At 43.6% G+C, this 26175-nt stretch overlaps 1 protein-coding gene across 1 annotated transcript; it reads left to right on the forward strand.

Annotated features, from left to right (window-relative positions):
- The first annotated feature begins 11343 nt into the window (after nt 1-11343).
- On the forward strand, nt 11344-19563 carry LOC144254251 (palmitoyltransferase ZDHHC19-like). The gene is made up of 6 exons (XM_077797267.1): nt 11344-11471; nt 11746-11867; nt 12381-12520; nt 13247-13422; nt 13860-13965; nt 19504-19563. Exons 1-6 carry the CDS (start codon nt 11344-11346, stop codon nt 19561-19563), a joined length of 732 nt encoding a protein of 243 aa, XP_077653393.1.
- The last annotated feature ends 6612 nt before the right edge of the window (nt 19564-26175 follow it).

A 26175-nucleotide genomic window follows, 5' to 3' on the forward strand; every position in this document is an offset into this window, starting at 1 on the left:
GTAACTAAGGAAAAAGTGTGGCAATCTTTATAAGTCAGTGCTGGGATTTCCCCAGCAGAGACCTTGAAAATTAATGAACTTGACACAGCCCAAACTGAATACCAAGTAAAGTAACAGCTTTTTCTCAGCAGGCTTCTAAGATACATGGCAGAATCAGAGAAAATTGGGGCTGCCACAACAAAGACAGAAAAAAAAATTAGCATATCACGATGCCTCCTTGGAGCCTTCAGAGTAAGTATACCTCTTATCCCTTCTGGTCATCTCAGTCATAAGCATCTCCAAGATCCCATGTAAACATGCAAGGGCAAGGGCAGGCCTGTGACATTTTATCAAGGAACAAATTGAGGGGCTTTAAAGAAATTTGAAAATTTCCTTGCATGAAGAAGCTGGATGCAGCATTTGACCCAGGTTTCACAAGTCTGTATTAATGTGCTAGGATTTCTATAGCAAAATACCACAGACTGGGTGACTTAAACAACAGAAATATTTCTCACAGTTCTAGAAGATGGAAGTCCAATATCAAGATGTCTGTTGGTTTTATTTCTTCTGAGGGCTGTCCTGTTGGCATGCAAGTGATCATTTCTCCGTCTATGTGTTTCTGTGTCTTAATATCCTCTTCTTATTATAAGAACATCAATTATCTTATCTAACCTTTCTTATCTAACTATGAAGGTAGAGATTTCACATCTCTATCTTCACATACTCTTAGGTTCATTTGCATCTCAACTACCTGTAAGTAACTACTCTTACTTTCTGTGTACATTCTACAAAATAGCACTTCTATAAGATAAAATTAAAACTTGCGCACATTTAAATTTTTAAAAGCTGATTGCATTAGAGGCTGATGTTGAGAGAAACAGCTCTTTCACTTCTATATTCATGCAAAATTTTATGATAAGTTTACTTTTATAATCTAAAACTATCAATAAAGATTTTAAATAATAAATTAATAGCAAGGTAATGTAGTATAAAAGTATTTTTTAAATATACAAAGAGCAATATTTTCTTTAAGAACAAATAATACAGTCAGGTGTGGTGGCACACACTTGTAATCCCAGCCACTCAGGAGGCTGAGGCAGGAGGATCACAAGTTCAAGACCAGCCCCAGCAATTTAGTGAGACCCTCTCAAAAATAAAAATGACTTGGGGATGCAGCTCACTAGTAAAACCCCCACCCCAGGTTATATCCCCAGTACAAAAAAAAAAAAAAAAAGGCGAATAATACAGGATCACATCCAGTAAAGCAGCCACTCTAGAACACTGACGTAGAGTAAGTCAACTAATACAACCTTCCTTATTGGCAAGTTAACAACATGTATCAGGAACCTACAAGGTGTAAATCTTGGATCCAATCATTTCTTTTCTCAAACCTAGCCTAAAGGAAATAATTTTAAATACTGCCCGAAAAATACCATGCATGTAATTGCAGCACTTTTAATTATTGGAAAAATTTAAAACATTTTTTATAAAGAAGAAAAGTTTATTTTCGTTCACAGTTATTTGGCTCCTAGATTACAAATCAAGGCCTTGTTCTTGGTCCTATGGTAAGGCCAGCACAGCCTGGTGGGAGCATGTGGCAGATAGGATCACCTCATGGCTGAATGTGATAAAACAGAGAAAGAGGAAGGGACAGGGGCCTGCTATCATCTTTGAGGGCAAGCCCTCCTTAACCTGAAGAACCTCCCCATGAGGCCCTACTCAAAACATCTTAAACATCTAAAAATAAGAAATAGGCAAGTAAACTATTTCTGATGTTGTGATGAAAAATTATGTTTATGAAAACTTTGTGAAAGCATACACAATATGCAAGGTACTCACTTAAATGAAACATAAAATACACACTTGAGTGGTCATGTGATGCAAGTTGTATAAAAACAATGACAAATATCTACATGGAAAAATACTCATAAAGGAACTCAACAAAATGTTGATGATGTGCAGTTTTTCATGATGAAATTTGAAGTGACTCTCTTTTCTTGTGCATATTTTCTCTAAACAGCATATATTTATTGTCTTCTGATATTTTTTAAAAAAGTATCAACTTTTATATTTGAAATGAAGCCGTGAATGAGGTTTATTTTCTATTTCAGACTTGACTTTATCTGTCACATCTACTCCATCTTTAGTGGGAAGATTACAATACCTTTAAATTTGTCTAAAGTACTGGTTGCTATTTGCCTGGATTTTCTGGAAGAAAACCATAACTCTTTAATGCCTAGGACTTTATTTTCTTTGTCAAATGCAGTTCCATAATTTCTCTTTCAGATTTAAGCAGAAAAGCATACTTTCAATTTTTTTTTTAACTTTAAGCTTGAGTATATTTGGATACAAACACCAAATAATCCACTCCATGTAAATTTTCACAAATTTACACTCATTTGGTAACAATATCAGTTTGGATTGGGTTTTGCCATAGAAGAAACCCTAGCAAAGAGTGGACTAGACAAAGACAAGGTTTATATTTCTCAAAAAACAATCAGTAAAGAAACAGGCTTTTGAGGGACTTGGCACAAGCCATCACAGAACCAGGATCCTCTAGGTTTCCACTCAGGCTCTTTAAAACCTGGCTTTTCCTGTCATTCTTGTGACTTTTGTGGCAAGCCAGCTGATCCACCTCTAGCATCCTGGCTCCTTTCAGGTAGACACGTAGAGTAGATTAAGTCAACTAATACAGGAAAGAAAAAAAAAAAAACTAAGTCCTTGTTAAAAAAGTTACTCTCCTATTTAAAGAGTGATAAGAGAAGAATTCCAAGATGTCCTCAACGAAGTTACAGGTCAAAGAATGGAGGGAGGAAAGAAATAAAACAATGTCATTTTAATTCACAGGTTCAAGCTAAATCAACAAGGATAAAGAATAAGAAAAAAAAAACTCCACCTTCTTTTCCTGAATGCTGAAGATGAGTAAGTCGTCAAAGCCATGCACATTCTGCTACTAGAATCAACCAAGCCAGAACCAGCAAAAACTTCTGATTGTGGATGAACCTCCTCTCCCAGGACTCCCCTCACTTCTTGGAGGTTCACCAGACGTTCACTGTACATTAATTTATAAACATTAATGTTTTTTCTCCCCAAAATATCATACGAAACATCCTAGAGACATTTTTCTGTCTGCCCTCTTGACATGCTGCTGGTAGCTTCTGGAACTTGTCCTGTTGGGGTGCAGCGAAGCGTCAGAGGGGAGAGACCACACAAGAGACTCACTCCATGCAATCGCAGGGGGGAAATTTATTAGGGATCCGTTCCAGCGCGCTGGGACTCTGTGCCCACTCAAGAAGGGAGAGCGGCTCAGAGCCCAGAACAGAGTTCAAGCGGAGCTTAAGTACACTTTTGGAGAGGGTGGGGGGCTTTGCATACATCAGAACAAATCATCATGAAGCAAGGGAAAACTGAACTACAATTCTGAAACATGATTAGTACATACATTGGCGGGAACAGATTGGACAGGGGTGATTGGTGCTCCTAAGTGGGATACACATTCAAACTGATTGGTTTAGGTCCGGCAATGCCTACATGCCAAGCAACTCGGAACCCTTAGCTATTAAACAACCAGAAAGTCAGTGGAAATATTTACTGGGCAGTTCCTGTATTGTCCTAACAGCTACAGGGATTACAGGTTTTGGGGGTAGCAGAGGGACTCTAACAATACCTAGTCTTTTACTTTTTAACCCAATCTCTGTACTTTGGAAACTTTAGGATGCCTGGTCTTTTACACTTTAACTCAGGCTCTGCGGCTTAGAATCAGCTTGGAAATTTTACCTTTACATTCCCCACTCCTTTTTCTGACTACTTTTAATCTTAAAAGTACTGAATCATAATTATTGGAAGGTCTCATTTTCCATTTCTGCCAGTGGAGCATATTGCTGCCTGATTACCATGAGTTGTCCTGCGTTTCCTGGAATCAATTTCAGCATGGCCTCCATTTTAGATCTCACTCGGTATTAGATCCCAATTTATCTAGCTACACTGACTACCTAACTTTAAATCTGGCTTCATTCCCCCCTCTAATTTGGGAACTCCTTACTGCTGTGAGGAAGGGGGACGAAGAGAATCTTTCTGGCTTCTTCAGGCTGAAAAGGGACGGCGTAGGGCAAGCAGTTTGGAGTCCCCCTTAAAAATATCGGGTCTATCGAGTGGTCCATGATAGGCTAGAGGGCCATTTGAGTGATAGTTGGTCTACAAAAGAAACAAGAATTCATTAGTACTGGAACCATATTGATGCAGCAATGAATGCCACAGCACAGGAATATGCCAATGAGTATGATGACAAAAGACAAAGACTAACAATGTTTTCCACCAGGAAGTACCAAGAACCAGGAGCTAAGATATTGTTTCCATGACAAAGTTGCTGAGGACATGGCTTCCATCTGAGCATATAAATCTTTAAGGATATTTGTCACATTGTCAGAAATGTCAGGGATATAAACACAACAACCAACATCTAGGGTTACAGATATCTTTTTCCTTAAGATATAATCTAATTTAATGCCATCTGATCCTGCAAAATCCTTTTATTAGTATGACCTGTGTCTATTAGAGAAATCTTTAATTCTGTTACTTTGGGCTGTATAACCATACTAGCAAACATCAAGCCTACCTGCATTGGCTAGAAATAAAGGCCTTAGACTAAAACTATTCTAGCAGTCCTTTTGACCGTTATCAGGCATTTCTGTCTAAGAATCTCTTTTGTAGCCTCCAGTCTACTTATTTGTGGAAGTTACATTTAACTATTATTATCATTTAAGATGTTTAGGAACAGCTGTGCTTTGGCTTTGATCGTCTTTGCTAAGTGTTTAAGATGAAGCAAGTCAAACTGACCTCTGTTTTTACCTATTTATAACAGTCAGCTGAATTACCCTGGGAGTCCTCAGGAACTTCACAGCAGCTTCTCAGTTCTGCTAGTGCCATTTGCGCTAGGATGGGTCCAGGCCTTGCTTGACCACGTGGCTTCCCTCAGAAACATCAGAGATGTCTCCCTTTTCTGATGACCCTCCTCTTCACAGCAAATGCACTGATTGGCTTTCTGTCCTCCACTGGTCTCATTAATCTCCCTGTTCAGGAGGTTATGTGGCCTAGAGTTGCAGAGCTCTTTAGAGAAGTCCCCTATCCCCTGATTCAGACTGACTCAGAGGGCAAGAGCCAAATTTTGGTTTTCTTGGCCCTTTTAATTTAACTTTAATTTTAAAACTTAATCTTAAACATCTAGCAAATAAATCAACAGCCTTATATTAAGGGCACTAAACCTCAATGTCTATCTCTCTATCCTGTAGGTGATAACTCCCCATCCTAAGTTAACCCAGGTTGTGAGCTCTTAAAGCAGTACCTCTTTAAAAAATTAACAGGCAATCCTTAGACCATCTAAAAGCAAACTACAAAACAAAACTAACTAGGATAAAAACATATTTAGTTTATGTAATAGCTACCTTGAATTCTGGCAGAGTTATACATTATAATCCCCTGTTTGAGGTCCTGGCAATCGTGACAAGAACCAACTTTTGGACACAACCTTAAATGCACTGAAATCTGGTCTATTTTTTTTTTTTATAGTCGCTCCCACATATAGTGAGATGGGACATAGAGCCTTATCTCAAGTAAGCCAGGGTTCTTCATAAATCTTAAGTACTACTGATCTTTGTGTTTTTTTTAGACATCATTTTACAAAGCCTACATAAACTGTTGCTCAAGTTTACATGGACATTAGCTACCACAACATAATATCACACCTAAAACATGAATTAAGGGAAGGCTGAAAGCTTTTAACCTCTTGTAGGAAAGTAGCAAAATACTTCTGTGTTTTACAATAAAACCTTTACCCAGATTAGGCTCTCATTGACTTAAAAATACATTTAAATTGTGTCTCAGTGTAGAAAGCAACATAGAACTTTACATATCTTACTGATAACAAGTCCAGTTATAGAACACAAATGATAAATAAATTTCCAACATGTTTTTTTCTTTGAGCCTAAAATTACCATACAACTTTAGAACACCAGCTTGTAAAGCTTTTACCTTACAGACTTGTATACCTGGAAGATATGAACACATTAGTAACATCACAATTACATTGATGATTTTATGGTAACCAAGTTTGGCTTTTAAAGAAATGACTAAGGGGGAGATGGCAGGGCTTGGATAAATGGCAGGCAACCCGTCTATTGGCAAGTTTTTCCAGATATCATCACCAGCACCTGAAGAAGATCAGAGCGAATAAAAACAGAATGAAGATAAAAATTAGAGCAAAGATCAATTTCTGGCAGAAGTTCCATGTTGGGGTGCTGACAGAAAAGAGACCAAGGACCATGAGGAAGCTCAAAAGGACATAAAGACTCATGAATCCAGGATGGCAGATTAAGAGGTTCTCTGAACTTTTTGTTTCCCGCTGTCTGATGTCCGCTGCATTCCATCGTGCCTGGTAGTGAGCTTCAGCACTGAGTGAATTGTTCTCTTGAAGATGTTGGGGGTCCATCGGCCATCAGGGGCTGCTAGTGCCTAAGCAGAAGCTGGTTGGAAGTTTGATTTGAGACTCTCTGCAATTGGATTTGAAGGAACTTCATTATTCAGAGCAAGAGAGCACAAGAAAAGTATTGAAAGACAACAGTTGTTGTTTAACCATAGTTGTGTAACTTACTCAAAAACTTATACACATAACCAATTTACATAAACCTCCTTTATCCCTTACTTAAACCCTCTAGATTACTTAGATCACATAGACTCTCCTATCTAGAAACACAATTTTTTTCTTTTCTATTAGATCCATACCTAGAACCTTTTAGTTTCTCTTTTTTTTATTTATTAACCTTTTTCTTCTTTTGTTCACATTTTGAAACAATACTTGTAAACCTTTAATTTTAAGCAGAGTTAACGTTTTATTAGGGCCTTTTTTGAACACCTAGAGAAACTTATAAGCTTAATTTTAAGGACATCTTTACTTTTATCTGTTTACCCAATCTAAATCGAACCATTTAAATCACGTGAATTAAAGATATTTGGATCTATTTTTAATTTTCCATGAGCGCTCCTCATCTGTCAATTGTTATATCACTGCAGGATATATGGACATACACACATACAGACATACCGACATACAACACATAACAAGAGTGTGCACACATAACAATGATAAAGGCCTTGTAGTTTTTCGCAGATGAAATCTCCATTGCAATGTTTTTTTTAAAAAAACTCCACTGATCACGAAAACATTAACCTAGGTCTGCAGGATCAGAATTACGAGCTCAAAAAAAAAAAAAAAATACAGAATCTAAGAAAAAACAAGAGTCCTAAAAAAAGATGACTGGCCAGTAGTTAGTAAATACCATACAATTTACTTGTTGGTTTGGTCTAGTTTGAGTTCAGGTAAAAAGACACTTTTACTCTTTTTTTTTTCCTTGGGCCTGAGCTCCAAGCTGCTTCTATTTGCATATAGGCTTAAGCCCTGGCTAAGATCTGGAAGGAGCAGGGAAAAACTACTATTTTGAGCAGACACTTTAGGCCTAAGGCATTTTAACCTTAAGTTATATTTACAAATTTAAGAAGCAATTTCCAAAATTTCATATCTTTTTACACTAGAAAAACTTGTTCACATAAAACTAGAAACAGGATCTCTACCATCAGAAGAAATTTCTTTAGGACCTCTAAGCCACTTTGCTTGTTCTGAAATTTCTAAAGCAGCATTAAGTTACATTGAATTTACCCACACATTACCATGTATATCTAAAATTAAGCTTTGAAAATTTCTAAGACTGTTGGTATTTAATTATCTAATGTTATTGTAATAAGCCAGACCAACGTTTTAATTTAACACTTTTTTTTCCTGAATCTTACATGCTGAGGGGAACAGATATCATATCACAATTTACTATTTTTATCCCAGTTAATGCACTGGTACACCTTAGTGAAATATTTTCAGGCTACCCAGTTCAAAATTGAAACCCTTTAATTTTTTTTATCCCAAGTATTTAAGTTTTTTTTAGCATGAACTTTCTGAAATCAAACTGAACTATTGCTTAAAGCCAACTTCTAACTGCAAGATAGTGCAATGCCTTAGAAACCCATTCAGATACCAGATTGTTACAATAAAAAATTAATTTTTTAGACACACATTTAACCTAGATTATCCCTAAGAAACAATCAGACAACCAGATAAGAAAATATCTCTCCAGGTTTTGAACTTTCATTTAATTATGACTCCCATCAGTGGCACCATAGACTTTCCCTTGAGTGGACCAGACGTTTTCACGTAGGGGCAACTATAGATGTAAAATCAAGGGTCTCAGTGTGACTGGCTTTACTGCATTCAGTGTCCCTTCTTTTTAAGTAAACAGAGGTGGCTTAATCCTTAAGATGTAGATAAGAACTGAGGACACTCCCCAGAGCTAAATGGCTCTGGCAGCTGCTGGGAGTCCCTTAATCTTATCTCTCACCCGCAGGATCAGCTCCTTCAATTTGGTTGACCTTAGGCACTAGGCATTTTTTTTTAACCAGCTCCCAAAAAGCTCATCCTCTGCTTGCAGTTGTTTCGAGTGCTAGGCTTCCCCAAGAAAGCAGAGTGGAGACTCCTTAAAAGTCTCCTCGGGAGTGTTAAAATTTGTGACTGAAAACTTGGTTCCCATCTCTAAAGCCACTTACCACCAATTCAATAATGAGGACAGGGTTTTGAGAGAAGTCAAAGCAAGATGTCAAAGTTGTTAAATCCCCAGCAGGCATCTCTATTTGCACTCAAGGGGGTTATGGGAGGGAAAGGAAACATTGTTTCCCTAGTCTCAGTATTTAGCCTTAGATGGACTTTATCACCCTCCTTGGGCTGCAATTCCAAGCAGCCCTACTCCAGGAAGACCCGTTCGCTTCCTTGGCCCCGTGATCACTGGGGAGGGCTGTAACACTCAGGGGGATTTGGGGACCTGGTCCCTTCTACTTCCATGAGGGTGCCCCTGAGCCGATTTTTTTTTTTTTTTTTTTTTGCTCACTGGGAGGACCGGGGGCGGGGCAGTCCCTTGCCGACTCCGTCTCCGACCCCGCCCGCCCTGCTGTGGTGGCAGCCAGTTGCCGGCAGAGGAGCAGGAGGAGGGGCGGTCCCCCGCCAATCTCACCCCTGATTCCGTCTGGTCCGCCTGTCCCCCGTGCCCACCAGAGCACCCCCACTCCCGGGAGACGGCCAGGGGGCAGAGAGGACAGGCGGGTGGAGGGGCCGGAACAGGGACAGGACAGATCCGCCATACAGCCGGTGGAATCCTCCCAGCATACTTCGAGGACCCCACCCATGCAGGAAGAGATTCGCAGAGGTCCTGAAAGGTTAGAAGCCATGATCTAGATGGCCATGCGGCCCGGCTGAAAGACAATATCTCTGACTTTGCAGATTAGAGAGAGAGAGAGATGGAGGGACTCTCCTGGGGGCCATTCAACTCCGAGGGTGGGCCACTCTGAAGCACAGAGAGACAATACAAACGTGACACAAACACGGACACACAGTAAATGTTTAACACAAATTCAGAAGCAAAAATTAAAGACAGACAGTCACCTTAAACAGAGGAAAAAAAAAAAAGCCAGATGGGTTGGCAGCAAAACACACCGACGAGGGTTCGCCCCTCTACCTGATGGGGGGCACCTCCGTCCCACCGAGTCCCCCAAAGCGTCCCTTGGGGGGTGGCCTGTGGCTCCATAGGCACGTCTGCCTGCCACTGCCAGGGAAGCTCACGCTCTCCACTGACAGCCACACACACACTGCCAACCCCACCCGAGGCTCTGAGGGCTTACGCCTTCTGGGGGCTTACGCCCGACATTGAGCCAGAAAAAAACCCAACCCGAACGATCCCAAAAGAGCGATCACAAAAGTCAGACCCTCACTGGGAGCTTACGCTCGCCATTGAGCCAGAGACCAGAACCTGAGCGATTGCAAAAGAAAAATAAGGAGAAGGAGAAAAAGGAGGGGAGAGAAAGAGAAAGAGAGAGAGAAAGGCGCCTTACTTACACCCGAAGCACTCCATTGTTAGGGTCTCCCTGTCCGGCGATGCGCAGTTCCCGGCCAACGCACCAAATGTTGGGGTGCAGCGAAGCGTCAGAGGGGAGAGACCACACAAGAGACTCACTCCATGCAATCGCAGGGGGGAAATTTATTAGGGATCCGTTCCAGCGCGCTGGGACTCTGTGCCCACTCAAGAAGGGAGAGCGGCTCAGAGCCCAGAACAGAGTTCAAGCGGAGCTTAAGTACACTTTTTGGAGAGGGTGGGGGGCTTTGCATACATCAGAACAAATCATCATGAGGCACGGGAAAACTGAACTACAATTCTGAAACATGATTAGTACATACATTGGCGGGAACAGATTGGACAGGGGTGATTGGTGCTCCTAAGTGGGATACACATTCAAACTGATTGGTTTAGGTCCAGCAATGCCTACGTGCCAAGCAACTCGGAACCCTTAGCTATTAAACAACCAGAAAGTCAGTGGAAATATTTACTGGGCAGTTCCTGTATTGTCCTAACAGCTACAGGGATTACAGGTTTTGGGGGTAGCAGAGGGACTCTAACAATACCTAGTCTTTTACTTTTTAACCCAATCTCTGTACTTTGGAAACTTTAGGATGCCTGGTCTTTTACACTTTAACTCAGGCTCTGCGGCTTAGAATCAGCTTGGAAATTTTACCTTTACATCACTGGGCCTGAAAGGGGGATAACCATCACCAAACGTCTCCCCATAAACCATATTACATGGTCTCTGTATTAGCTGCTTTCTGTTGCTCTAACAAAATACCCAAGAATGGGTACTTTATAAAGAGATGAGGTTTATTTAACTCAAGAGTCCAACATTTGGCAGCCCCTGAGACTGACCTTTGGTGAGAGTGATCACAACATGGTGAATGGCATCATGGTGGGAGGACCTGCAAGGGGTAGAGACTGAATGGCCAGAAACTGGGGAGGATAAGTCTTGTTCTTTTTATAACACCCCCCTCTCACAGGAACTAACGGGGGCCCATGAGAAGTCCATTACTCCCTTCCAAGGGCCTCATCCCCAGTGGCCGAATTACCTCCCACTAGGCCCCAATTCTTGCAAGTTCTACCCCCTCAACACTGCCACACCAAGGACCTAGCGTCCAGCCTATGATCCTTTGGGGGACAAACTACATCCCATGCTCACAAGCTCCAACAAAGCCACCCGTGTAAGAGCAGGATGTCCCAGTCTACAAGTGTGTATGTGAGGGCAGAAGAGGGTTGAGGGCAGAGGGCACTGGAAGCAGCCAGAGCCCCCATTCCGGAACCCCTCTGATGTCACACTTGTAGTCATGGTACTCTGGGTGCCAACCCAGGAGAAGGAGCGGTTGGCTCTCATTTGTTTGAGAGCAGGCAGCGAAGCATGACTGTATCAGACGACTTATTGTCCCCACCCCAACCCCCAGCCAGATCCTGGCTTTTCTCGAGCCTTTGGGCTTGTGTGACTGGAGCAGCCCTGGTGTCTCTGAGCACCATATTCTTCACTTTCACGTGAGTCTCTGAGCCAGCTGTTGGGTTTCTCACCAAGAGACAGATGAGAAATAGACAGTGAGAGTGCAGAGGCAGGGAGGAGGAGGGAGGCCAGGAGGGGAAGGAGGATATTTAGTGAGAAGCACAGCGATGTGGGGAGCCTGAGGCTTTGGGAGGACTGTGGGAGGCTGGTAATGCTGGTGACACTTGGTGGAGGGAATGGGGTCTGTCTCCTTAAGCCTCATGGAGGCTCCGGGTTGCCCCCGACTAGAACTGAGTCTGGCCCTGGTTTCAGATGCCGAGCACTGGTGCAAAATGGAGAGTGGGTCTTTCCAGTGGCCTCAGGCCTTCTCTGCCTACTCAGTTTATATAGCCTCATTTCCATGAACATTTCAGATCCAGGCATCTTACACAGAGGTAAGGCCTCAGACCCCTGGGAGAGGGAGGTGGCACCCCAAGGGCTGGTGCCGACAGGGGCCATTTCTAAAGGGCTGATCCCCCTACCTGTGGCCTCAGGATCCCTTCTTACCCTGTTATCATTACTTGGGCCCTGGCACTTCATTTCCCAAGCCACTGAAGTGTGAAAAAACAGAATCCTGGAGGTTTTCCAGTTGCTTCAGAAGGGAGGACCCGGCAAGAGAGGCAGCAGGCTCTTCCAACCACGCAGTTCTCCCTTCCTCCTTCCCATTTCACACCCGACTCCAAGCACTGATCACTATTCCAAAGTGGGGAGCTCCACGTAGAGCTCTTGTGGCTGGAAAGCCCTTCTCTCTGTCCGCCCATCTGAGTGGTCAGCTTGCTCAACAGGGACCGGGATTCCCCTGCCCTCCTCCTCCCCACCTTCTTGTTGCCCAGTGATGCTATGGGGCTGCCCCGAGCATCAGAGTGATACCAGGGCCTCCTCCACTGCCCAAACCTCTTCCCTTGCAGGCGCCTTCGAGCAGGACCCTGAGGCACCGTACATGGCACGAGTGAATGGCAGGTTATATGACATGCCGTGGTGTCCCACCTGTAATTTTCACCGCCTGCCTCGAACCTTCCACTGCGAAAGTTGTGACATCTGTGTGGAAGTGAGTGTTCCTCCTCCCTGTCCATTCACCAACCCGTCCCCGGGCACCTGGCCAGGACCAGGAACCTCATGACATGGGTGGGCCAGGGGTGGGTATGAGACCATCTTCCCAAACTGCTTCTAGTGGCATATAGACGCCGACACCTCAGTGTCTACACCTGTCCAGGGAGGCTGGCCTTGCTTGCACAGGTGCTGACATGCAAAGGGCATCCCCTCTGTGCTGAGCCTGGTGGAGTCAGGGGGAGGAAAAGCAGTGACTGTCCCCTCTCCTGGCTTGCTGATACTAGATCCCCAGCCCTTTAGGCTGACTGCTGCCCTGTCCTGGGAATCTTTGCCTGTCTTGGTCTGGGTGTCCCAGTTGGAGGGTTTCCTGGGTTCTGAGTGCATTTCTCTGATGTGCCCACACCCTGCTCGGGTTCACAAGTGCAGACAGCTGGTAGGGCAAGGGTGTTTCTTTTCATCCTTATCCATCCTGCTCCAAGTAACACCAGGCAGGTTTTGTCTCTAAAGACCTCACGCAGGACAGGTGACCTGATGAGCCATGGGGTCCTAACTGTGCTCTAACCATGGAAATGCCAGGTTCTCCCTGAGATGGGAACCCGTATGTAGGGCCAAGAGCAGGTGGCCTAGAGGGCTACGTTGGGAATAGGGGGTGATGGGCCTCAGGATTAGGGGGCGATGGAGGCCAGTCGGAACGGGACCCTGAGTCCTCATTCCTCTCTCCTAGGAGTTCGACCACCATTGCAGTTGGGTGAATAACTGTGTGGGGCACCGAAACATCCGGCTCTACCTGCTACTCCTCGTGTCCCTGTGCCTCTATCTGGGTAGTGTGCTGGCCACCTGCGTGCTTTTCATCTCACGCAGGAGGCACATGGCGTTTCTGGACCAAACCATGACCATGACGTATCCACACAGTCCCAAGGGCCCACACTGGGAAGAGCTGGTGTGGTGGGGAGGGAGGGGCAAACATCCCAGGAAGGGCGTGGTGACGGGGGAGGGGCTGACGTGGGCGGGGCTAGAGGGAGAAGTCACTTGAGAGGACCTGTGAAGGACATGTGGAAAGCCAGTGGGGTCAGGGAGATAGGCGGGGTAGGATGCCTGTGGAGTTAAGAATCTAGGGGGGCACAGAGTAGGGTACTGAAAGTTGGAAAGGGAAAGGTGGGAGGACAGTGTGGTGGAGTGAGGTTTCCCTTGGGTGTACTGGACTAACTGTCCAGTCCAGGGAGGGAGAGCTGGTGGGTTGTGCTAGCTGGGGCAGGAGGGAGGGAGGGAGGAGTCGCGTTGAAAGGCGGGGCCAGGGAGGAGCTCTTCCATGGCTTCCCTTCTTAGCCTGTGCACAGCATCCTAGTGGCTCTACCCGCTGGGGCCCTCCTGCTCCCTCTCATCCTGCAATTGTTAATCAAGGCAGTGGCGGTGGGCACTGCCAGGCGACCCTATGAGGATCAGGTAAGTGGTCTGAGTGCGTGTGCCCCTGGCTGTGTGGAGGCATCTTGCACCTCTGGAATTAGGCACTTTGTGCGCATTCTCCACTGCCCTTGGCCCTGATGGTGCCTCATGAGTTCTTCCATACCCACCCCTAAAGATGCAGCTCAGATATCTCTATATGCTGGATCTTGGTGGCCATTCTCCCTCCTGGGTGCATTGCATTGAAAGCCTACTGTGTGCTGGGTGTGGTAGGTGGCAGTTATTTAAGGGATGGGTATAGAGGTAAGTACATCATGCACTTGTGTTGATAAGCAACCTGCCATCAGAATAACACCAGAGACACCGGGAACACTCTGTGCGAGGGGTCAGTCCTGAGCCGTGTAGCAGACTGGAAGAAACTGGGAGTTTACTCTACGCTGCAGAGTAGAACATGCCACTCTCTGTGTCCTACGTGTGCTTTTGGAGAGGCAGACAGGAGGGCATTGACTGTGAGAGGTACAATTTTGCAGAAAGGCTCAGAAATCCAAAAACAGGGTGTTAACAGAATGATGAAGAAACGGAGCTAGTTCAAGCACAAGGTGGCATGGGCAATGAGGTTGACTCCATGGGAGTCAAGATTAGAAAGGCCCAGAAAGCCAAGCATGGAATTTCGTTTTGAAGAAGTGGAAACCTGGGAGCCATGGTAAAATTTTGTAAAAATGTCATTTTTTGACGGGTAATTACAAACAGTAAAATTCACCCTTTTTAGCCTATAGTTAGGGATTTTGACAAATGACATCATGTACTCTCCACCAAGATCAAGGTTAGCCAGTTTCATTACCTCAGAAAATCCTTTCATCTCTTGTTGTCATTTTCTCTCCCTGGGTCCTTGTGGTTTTTCTTTTTTCAGAATCATGCATAAATGGCGTTGTGGGCTTTCTAGTCTGGCTTCATTCACTGAGCATGATACATTTGAGATTCATCTATGTAGTTGCTCAGATCAGTAGTTTATTGTCTTTTGTTTCTGTGTAGTATTGTATTTCCCTACAGATTACTTTTACATTCACCAATTGAAGGATTTTTACTTTGCATCTAGATTTTGGCAGTATTTTTGTTGGTTTATTATTATTATTATTATTTTTTGTACCAGGGATTGAACCCAGAGGTGCTTAACCACTGAGCAACAATCCCAGCCTCACCCCACTCCACCACCAGCATCCATATGTTTTCTTTTTGAAAAATTTTTAAAATTTTGAAAAAGAGTCTTACTAAGTTGCTTAATGCCTTGCTAAATTACTAAGTTACTGAGGCTTTGAACTTGCCACCCTCTTGCCTTAGCCTCCCAAGCCATTACAGGCATGGGGAACTGTGCCCAGCCAGTTTTGGGCAGTTATAAATAAAGCTGCTACAACAACCATTGGTGCATAGACATGTGGACATAAGTTTTCATTTCTGTTTGGGTAAATTGTTAAGGGTGGCATTGCTGAGTCATAAGGTAAACATGTGTGACTTGTTAGGAAACAACTGTACCGTTTCTACTTTCTACCAATAATGAATGAGAATTCCAGTTGCTCCACATCCTCACTAGATTTTGACACTGTCATTTGTTACTATTCTTTTTTTGTTTTCAAATTTTAGCCTAATAAATGAGTAGTGGTATCTCATTAGGTCTCCAGTCTGTATTTTCCTAATGACTAACAATGTTGAGCATATTTTCATGTTTTCTCAGCCATGGGTATATTGTTGGTGAAGTGTTTGCTCCAATCTTTTTGCCCATTTTTTTTTTTAAATGTGTTGTTTTCTTACTGAGTTTCAGGAGTTCTCTATACTGGATTGAGATCTATGTTTTGCAAATCTTTTTTTGCAATTCATGGCTTGTCATTTCATTTTCTTCACAGCATCTTCCATAGAGCAGGAGTCCTTAGTGTTGCTGTTTTTCCAGTACTGGAGATCGAATCGGGTGCTCAGCCACTGAGCTTCCTCCCCAGCATTCATTGTTGTTCACTCTGAATGGAACCTCATGTCCTATGTGAGGAACAGTTTTATTGCTTTCTTTCCCATCTGTGTGTCTTTATTGCTTTTTCTTTGAGCATCCACGAGGTATGATAGGAGTGGGCATCTCTGCCATGGGATTCCTTTAGTATGGCATTCACTTGACTAAAGGCTCTTTCAGCAAGACTGGTGGGCAGCATCAGTGGGGGAGGGGAAGCTACAGACCCCAAGACAGCTGAAAAGACAGAGGAGCCTCTGCTCATCACCTCCCATCCTTTGGGTCAGCCCCCCACCACTGCTATATGTGGTTCCCTCCCACCTGTGACTCCTGTGCTTGGCCCTTATTCCTCAGCCCTGTGGTCTGCCTGTCTTCTCTCTCCAGCTTCACTCCATCATTGAGTTTGCCTGGCAGCCTTTTCCCTTCCTCCATCCTGTGGTTTTTCCAGCCCCAGGTCAGGCCATAGGCCATTGCCCTTCCTCCTCTGCTCAGAATGAGGCCCTCCAAGTCCAGGATCCCCAGGTCTCAAGGGACCTAAATGTGGTCTGCACTCTAAGATTCACCAGATAGGGCTCCTTTCTGTAATTGGCAGCACTAATTTCAGGCACTGATCCCATGTTCCAACTTTCATTCCCACCATACTCCATTCCCTGACTTCAACTCCTCCTAGAGTTACTTGCTTGGTGGTTGGTGGCAAAGACTCTGGTGAAGACCACATAAGTTCAAATCACAGCTCTAGAACTGACCAGCAGGGAGACCCTTGGGTATGCTACTTAGCCCCTGGTCACTCAATTTCCCTATCTGTAAAACAGGGAATTGTGGGTTAATTCAGGTAAACCACATAGAACAGTGGTTGGTACCAGAAAGTGCCCTATGTGCTGCTGTTACTATTACTACCATTCCTTCCCATGGTCATCTACACATGTTTGTGCCTCATCTTAAAAGCCATACAAGTCTCACCCTTAACATCCCAGGCCTCCACTCCACCAGTTGTACCTTCTGGGCCTTATTTCCTGAAAGAGTTGACCTTGTTCACTAGCTCCCCCTTCACTTCTTGGGCCAGGTCAGCCCAGACCTTGCTGTCAGGATGATGCTCTCATTAATGGCCAAAGCCAGCACACATCTTCAGACTACTCTTTCTGAACTGGACACAGCCTCTGAAACCAGAAGTAACTGTCTCAGCACTTAACTCTCTGGGCTTCTCCTTTGCATGCACCTGGGTGCTGTGATCTGGGTTGCCTACATGGTTCTCTCTGCTCTACCTGGGCCACTCCCCATGGTGCTCAGGGCCTCATGTTGCAGCTGCCCTCACCACTGAAAGTAGTCTGGCCATGCTGTTTGCAGGGTGCTTTCCATCCCCAGTGCAGTGACTGTTCTTTATTTTTTTGCTACTCGGTATTGAACCCAGGGGCACTTTACCACTGAGCTATATCCCCAGTCCCTGCTACTTTTTATTGTAAATCAGGGTCTCACTGTTGCTGAGGTCTCACTGTTGCTGAGGCTGGTCTCAAACCTGCCTCAGTGTCCCAAGTCACTGGGATTACAGGTGTGTGCCACTGTGCCTGGTTGGACAGAAGCATTTTTGATGCCCTAAAATATTTCTGGCTGAGGGTGCATCTCCGTGGTAGAGTGTGTACTTAGCATGTGCAAGGCCTTGAATTTTTTAATCCCCAGCACACAGAGAAAAGAAATCTGAATAAATGAGTGAACCAACAAACAGAAGAATCAACATTTGGGGATAGAAGGAAAGAGAGAAAGGAACAGAGAGAAGCCTGGTGCCCTGATCCCCCAAGATAAGGGGAAGAAGGAGAGGCAGCAGGAAGTTGGGCAGAAAATGCGGCCAGAAGATGCTGCTGGATTTGGGTCCTGTGGAGTGTGAGGGTGTTTGAGACACAGAATTGGAGCAGGAGCCCCAGGAGTGGAGCCAGTGAGAGAGGCTGGTCTGGGTGCCTCAGAGCTGTTGGATTCTAGTTGTGTGTGATAGGGTTCCATGTGGGGGGAGGAAGGTATTCAAATTTACTGCTCAGTTCTTAGATATTTATTAACTATCATTCCTGAAGCATTTTCTATACTTTATGTACAATCAGTATTTTCTATACATGATATATATCTAATCAAACATTCTTTCTCTAAGTTTCAAAATTCTGTGATTTTTTTTAATACTCTGCCATTAATTAATTTATTTCTTCTGGTACTAGGGATTGAACCCAGGGGTGCTTTACCACCAAAGTTGCATCCCTAATTCTTGCTATATTTTGTTTTGAGATAGGGTGTCACTAAATTGTTGAGGGCCTTGCTAAGTTGTTGAGGCTGGCCTTGAACTTGCGATCCTCCAGCCCCAGAATCCCAAGTCCCTGGGATTCCAGGTGTGCACCACTGCACCTGGTGGTATACTCATTTCTTAAGTGCTGTGAACACCTTAAAGGAGGCAGAACCTCATAGAGTACAATGATTCATGTTGCTTTTTGGACATATTCCAGAGCTGTTCTGATGTGGAATCATCTTTCCTTCTGGTGGAGAAGAGTGTTTGAAGATGAAATTCTTCATGCATAGGCCATCGGAGAGTTGGTGTAGATAGAAGTGCTGCTGAGCCACTTGCCATTATAACAGAGTTTTTGCTACCTAAAGCTCATGAAGTTGGGGTGAAACTCAACCTGGTCTGGAAGGAGGAGGGGTCAAGGCTGACGGATGGACTCAGGGGAAAGAGAAAGTAGAATAATGGAGAGGAGAAGCCACTCAGTGTCCAGGAAAGACATGACCTTTGAGCTTGACCTTTCCTGCTTTGTGTACTGAAGGTCTTCAGCTCAGATTTTCCTGGAAAATCTGATTTTTGACTAGGGAAATATGTCTGGCCATCCCCTGCTGCCACTGGCCTCCCAGATAGTGAAATTCAATGAAGGTAGATTTTTAGAAAAAATCGAGAGGTAAGAGAGTAAAGTGGTGACACCATCTTTGGATCAGTTGAGCAGAACAGCACTAGAAAGATCTTAAAAGGTACCTGGAAGGATGAGGTGAGAGGACAGGTGTGGCCAATAGAGACAGAGCAAGGATCCTGCAAAGGGAGGCACAAGGGGATGAGGAGCCCTGAGAAGGCAGGAGAGGTGGGTGCTGGGTCAGCACTGTCTGTGGGGAGCTGCTCACAAGTGGGTTGAGGAAGGTCACTCTTCCTAGGAGCCTGGGAAGGCAGGAGGCCCTGGGTCACTCTTAGAGCCTTGCCACGGGCCCAGGTTGAGCCCTGGCTTAGCTGACCAACTTAGCAAGGGTCACTGGGAGATGGCCTTGCCCAGTCCTGCTGATTCTGAGCTCCTGTTCCCTTCTTCATCTCCCTCCAGCACGATAACCCTTATAACCAGGGCTGCACAAGGAATTTCTACATCACGCTATGTGCATCCTTGGGACCCAAGTGAGTTGGTAAACCAAGGGCTCAAGTGGTGGACCCTGGGGCTGGTGGGGTGGGGTGAAGCTGGGTCTATTTCCCTGGTCTCTGTCCGCAGCTCCCAGGCCTTAACACTTCCTGTTCCTTTCCTTTGGGGTTTTCTCCAGGGCACTCTGGGAGTTTCTGGGAATTTCACTCTTCCTTGGTGTTGTAGGTTTTTGCCCCAAGATATGTGGTAGAGGGGAATGGCAGCCTGGATAAGGCTCCTGGATGAGAGCCCTGGGCTCTGTGCTTTCCCAGCTGAGGGGTGAGTGTGGTCAGGGAGACCAGGCCAAGGTGGGTAGTGACTCCTTGCATTTGGCCTGTTGCTTCCCAGGTACATGTCTGAGGCTGTTTGCCTTCAGATGGAGCAGGACACCAACTGGAGGCCAACCTGACATCATAAAGACCTCCTTGGGCCCAGGTCTGCAACTCAGGCCCCCCCAAGGTAAGTCTGCACCTTTATAGAAGGTAAGGAGTATCAGGTGAGCTTTGAAACATGGGGGTCTGAGGTTGCACATGTATTGGGGGAAGCCCCCGATGTTGGGCTGGCCCTGAAGCTGAAGCCCTTGGAGCCTAAGAAGTGAGATTATGGACCTGGAGGGTGCAGGGTCCAGGTCACAGGGCTTCAGAGCACACCCAGGTGTTCTTGGATAGAGAAAGAGAAAAGACTGCACTGCTAATTAGCTGGTTGGCCTTGGGACAGTCCCTTACCTTCCTCAGCCGTTAATGAGGTCTGAGACTATTCCAGTAGCTTATAATGTTTTAAAGGAGATTCTTTTTTTTGTAATTTAATTTAAATTTTTACTCAGTCCCATGTGAAACAGATGGAATGGAGCATTAGGAGTGCAGTGGGCTGGGTATCCCCCAGTGCCCCCCAAGGGCCCTTGCAATGACTTGTGGTACCAACCCTCTCCTTTTTCCTGCCTCCAAGAGCTGAGGGAGTTGACTGTGAGCAGTGGGGTGGAGGTTAGGGAGAGAGCCCCCAGGTACTGACTCTGTGTTTATCTTCCCATCAGCCCAGTGCTACAACATCCCACCAGGTGATGCCAGGATGTGAGCCCTACACGGAGGTCTTGCAGGCCTGAGCCCCCCCACTCAATCCCCTGTTGGGGGTGCCATGACCTCCACAGTTATCTAATCCTTATAAAATATATTTTTTGTTGCTTTTTATGGCTTCTCTGCCTGTTTATTCTACGTTCATAGAATCGTGTTTCTCTGTGGGTGTGGGGAGGCTATGAAGGCTGGCAGGCAGGGACAGAGCCCTCCTGGAAGGGGAGAAGATCCTTGCTCTCTGGAGACCCAAGCTCAGGAACCAATACTGTCTGGCTTTTTGACCTTGGGCAAGACACTTAGCATTTCTCTCATCCTTAAAATATGGCAACAGTAATAATCACAGTGGCTGACCTGGCTGGCTTCCTGGCAAGGGCTGGAGATGAGAGGAGAGAAAACTGACCAGCCTGGATAATACCAAGTGCACCTCAAACTACTCCACAAAATAGAAATGGAACTTATTTATTAGTAGTTCTAATTGTGTGTGTTTGTGAGTGAGTGTGTGTGTGTGTGTGTGTGTGTGTGTGTGTGTGAGAGAGAGAGAGAGAGAGAGAGAGAGAGAGAGAGAGAGAGAGAGAGAGAGATTGATTGTGTGTGGTACTGAGGATCAAATCAAACCCAGGGCTTTATGCATAGTAGGCAAGCGCTCCACCACTGAGTTACATCCCCAGCCCTTTTTTATTTTCAGACGTGCTCTCACTAAATTGGCCAGGCTGGCCTCCAACTTGTGGTCCCCTGTCTCAGCCTCCCCCATAGCCTCCCAAGTTACAGGAGTTAACTGCCATGACTATCTTAGGGTTTTCTATATACAAGATCTTTCCACCTGCAAGTAATTTCTTCTTTCTTTCTCACCTGGATATTAAATATTTTTCTTGCCTAATTTCTGTGGCTGAAACTTTTAATAAATATAAGATTTTTCATTAATGCCCTTCATAAGGTTGAGAAAATTACCTTTTATCTCTGTGTGTGTCTTTTTTAATTATGGAAAGGTATTAGATTTTGTCAAATGCTTTTTCTGCACCAAATGATCATGTATGATATTTTTCTTCCACTATTAATGTGGTGTACTACAAATTGACATTTTCTCCAAGTTTTAGTGTTTAATAATTAATAGCTTGACTGACCAGGTCCAAGACACAAAGATATACACTATGTTCAAGAAACTGGGGGGAAATTACTCTATAAACTATGTGATAAGAATGGGCATTATAATATAAAACCTTTCAACACATAGTAGTTAGCTGCAGGAAACCATGTTTAGCTTAGGAAAATGGTATTCCAAATTTCAGTGTAAACTACTAGCAAACTTCAATTCCTTTGTGTGGCAACTATCATTTCTGTTTTCAAACTCTTTCACCCCAGCCTGCTTTTTAAGGTCTGGAGTATTTTTTTCCCAATCACAAGTGTGATTACCAATAGTGTCGATTCTTACAACGATCTGATGAGACACGGTCTGACATGTATCTTGCATTCATTGCACCACCAAGGTGATCCTGCATGATGCTGGAGTCAGTCTTGGCCATCTCCCCAGTTTCCAGTTTGGTAATGATGTCTCAAACTATCACCTATAAAACATCTTTTGGGGGGAATGTACTAGGGATTTAACCAGGGGATGATTTATCACTGAGATTTGTCCCCAGTCCTATTTATTTTTTATTGAGTTTCAGGGTCCCACTAAGTTGCTGAGGACCTGACTAAGCTGCTGAGCCTGGCCTCAAAATTATGGTCTTCCTGTCTCAGCCTCCAGAGTTGCTGGAATTATAGACACGTGCCACCATGCCCAGCTATACTCTACTTTTAAATGTTGAATCATTTTTGCATTTCTTGGATAAATCCCAGTGGCAATGATACATAATATTTTTAATATGCTGCTGAATTTAGGTTGTTAAGGTTTTCTAAAATATTTATTTTTTAGTTGTAGTTGAACACAATACCTTTATTTCATTAATTTATTTTTTTGTGTGTGTGATGCTGAGGATCGAACCTAAGGGCCTCGCACATGCTAGGCAAGTACTGTACCGCTGAGCCACAATCAAAGCCCCAGTTGTTAGATTTTTTTAAAAAAGATTTCTGTATTTAATACTCATAAAGGGAATTAGTCTTAGTTTTCCCCTATGATGTCTTTGTTTGGCTTTGGTATCAGGGTAATATTGGTCCTGTAAAGTGAGTTGGGAATTGTTCCTTCCTCTTCTACTTCTTGGTAGAGTTTGAGAAGGAGTAATGTCTATTTAAAGTTTTGGTAGAATTTACCAGGGATCCCATAGTTTTCTTTAGAAGAGTCTACTAGTTTGTCAATCTTGTTGATTTTCCCCTTTACTACCTTTAGCTGTTTTAGACTGGATTCTAATTAGTTATTGGTTTTTAAAAATTTAAGTGCAATTCTAGTATCAGTTCTATTGACATTATGAAATACTGCCTCTTGCAAGAATTTCACTTTGTAATATATTGTCATTGCAAAAATATTTTATGTGGCAGCTGAGATTGGTGGGAAATTAAGATGCTAGTGTGTTATTGTTTTGCTTTGTTTCTTTGTTATTAATAATTTGGGGTTTTTTTTAGGTTTACACTAGAGTGTATTTTGACATATTATACATACATGGAGTGTAACTCCCCATTCTGGTAGTTGTACATGATGTGGAGTTTCACTGGTGGTGTGTTTATATATGAACATTGGAAAGTCATGTCCAATTCATTCCACAGTCTTTCCTTTTCCCATTCTCTCTCTCTTCCCTTCATTATCCTTTGTGTGTTAGCACAAAGTGCAGTGAACTTCTATTCTTCCCTCCCTTACCCCTCTTATTGTGTGTTAGCATCTGTATATCAGAGGGAACATTCAGCCTTTGGTTTTCTGGGATTGGCTTATTGTATTATTGCTTTCAAAAAAAATTTATATTTTTAAATTGTAGATGGACAGAATACCTTTATTTTATTTTTTAAATAAGGTGTTGATGATCAAACCCAGTTCCTCACTCATACTAGGCAGTGCTCTGCCACTGAACTACAGCTCTAGCCCCTTGCTTTGTTTTTTTGAGATGGGGTTTCATTATACTATTCTGGCTGGCCTCGAATTTGTGGTCTTTCCTGCCTGAGCCACTGAGTAGCTGGGATTATAGGCCTATGCCACCATGCTTGGCTCAAGATGCCAGTTTTAAATGAAAGAAGATGTTTGAGTTCATAAGTAAATATTTTTGTGTTATGGTTTGTATGTGTGTGTGTGTGTGTGTGTGTGTGGGAGGGTGGTTTAATGTGGTACTGGGGATCCAACCCATGGCCTGCCTCACATGTGCTAGGCAAGCGCTTTACCACTTACGTATGACACCAGTCCTTGTATGGGGTTTTGTTTACTACATAACATAATTCTATGGATTCAGATGATAACAACCAAGAATTCAAAAAGCTTTTTGTATTTGAAAACTATAAAAAAAAATTCAAAATACGTGGTGCTAAAATCAATAGATTAATGAAACAAAATGTCCACACACAGACTCTAGAGATAAACATGCAGGATGTTTACAGGGAATGGTTTGGGGATAAACACCCCTGGAAGGAAGGGAAGGGGAGGAGAATATGCAAGACTGAGCAGAGGGGAGTCACCTGAGGTAGGGGCCCAACAAAAGCTCAGCAAACCCAAAGGTCACGTGGCCCTTCAAATTTGTCCTGCTTTGGGGTACAGTGGCTGGGCCTGTATGCCTGTAGTGACCACTCCTTGGATACAATCTGTCCCTGGAAGAAGGGGAGGCAGGACCCAGATTTGGAGCTATCTCCCACCCACACTCCAGCAGCTGGGCAGGTAAGTTCTTCATTCTGGAAGGGGAATCTGGGAGGCACCTCACAGGGTCCACTCCGCAGATCTGAGTATATATGAAGAACTCAGTGTCTGTTTAAGTGTTGGTCATGAATCCGGGAAATGAAATCTACTTGATAAGTGATGCTGGAAACATAGATTGTAACCACGGGGAACACACATGGATTAGACTGTTATCTTACCTGACATTAATTTCAGATAGATTAAAGAATTGAAAGAAAAAAGAAACAATATACCTAATACTTGTCAGCTTGAAGGAGAGGGAAACAGAAGTAAACTTAGATGATTCCAATAAAATAATTAATAGATTTGATCACATAAAACAAACATTTTGCATTCAAAATTTTACACAAATTTAAAAGGCAAACAACAAAACTGAGAACATGTTTGCAATAAAAACATTGAAAACATTAACATGTATTCATTTATATTTGATTGGTTCTTTATGTTATCCTATCCTTCCCTCCCCTTTCCTTTATTTTTACTCCACCTTCTGCATTTGACAGAAATCATTTGATCTTTGAATTTCTGAGTTTGGATTTTTTTCACTTAGCATCATATTCTCCATTACCATCCATTTACTGGCAAATGCCATAATTTTGTTCTTTTTAAAAAAGTGATCCTGTAACTAAAAAAGAAACCCAAAACTTAGGTCAAAACTACAATGAGCTACCACTTCACACCCACTAGGATGGCTATTATCAAACCAACACCAGCACCACCAAACAAAAAGTGTTATCAAGTATGTGGAGAAATTGGATCCCTCGTGCATAATTGATGGGAATATGAAATGATACAGCTACCATGGAAAACATTATGGCAATTCCTCAAAGAATAAAGCAGGTAATTCCCATATGATCCAGCAATTCCACTCCTGCAGATAGATCTGGAAGCATTAAAAGCAATGACTTGAACAGGTATTTGCATATCAACGTTCACAGCAACATTATTTATAGTAGCCAAAACGTAGAAGCAACTGCAATGTTCATTGGCAGATGAATGGATAACAAAATATGACATAGAGTGGAATATTATTTATTCATCTATATAGAATGGACTAAAATCCAGCTTTAAAAGAAATGAATTCTAACTTATGCTCCGATATGGACAAAACTTGAAAATACTATTATGGTAATGAAATAAACCGAATCCAAAAGGATAGCCTATATGATTTATCCATTTATCTGAGATCCCTAGTATAGTCAAACAAAGACAGGAAGTAGAGCAGTGGGGGTAGAGGGAAGGAGGAGGAGGTGATGAATGGGCACAGAGTTTCTCTTTGAGGTGATGAAAAAGTTCTGGAGGTGGATGGTGGTGATGGTTACCTAACAAGGGGAAGGCACTTTATGCTGCAGAACCAGACACTTATAAATGGTTAAAGTGGTAAATTCTATGTTAGGTATGTTTACCATGATAAGAAAAGAAAATCCCAGCACATCCACACCAAACTGTGTCCAATCTTGCTTCTAACTTGTGATCCTCCTGCCTCAGCCTCCTTAGTTGCTGGGATTACAGGTGTGCACCACCATGCCTGGCCATTACAATTTTTAAATAATTTTTTTTAAAGAAAGGAATAAAAGAAAGAAAAGAAAAAGAAAAAAAAAACAACAAAGTAAAACATTAAAGCATTGTCCAGGAAGAGGATCCTGTAGGTGACTGAGTTCCTGTGATCCCAAAAGAAAAGCCAGGTTTCCCAGGTTCACCATCAGTCACTGGGACAGTGAGCACACTCTGAAGAGCAAGTGGTGGAAACCAAAGCAAAGTTAAGGTAGAAGTAGAAAGCAAGGGCAGCAGACAATGCATGTGCATTTAAGGCTGTTGGTAAAACTCTATTTTCTGTTCTTTTCTTGCTCCTGGCACACAGGAAAAACATTTCTTAGCCCCTTGGATTTAGAAGTTGTTACTGCTTCTCCTGCTGTGGCAAGAGGAAGAAGCCTGGCTTTGAGAAGAAGGTGGGCATGTTAGATTAGAGTAGCTTGCATTTCTGGG

Source organism: Urocitellus parryii, chromosome 4 (genome assembly GCF_045843805.1).
Source record: "Urocitellus parryii isolate mUroPar1 chromosome 4, mUroPar1.hap1, whole genome shotgun sequence".
Lineage (NCBI taxonomy): Eukaryota > Metazoa > Chordata > Mammalia > Rodentia > Sciuridae > Urocitellus > Urocitellus parryii.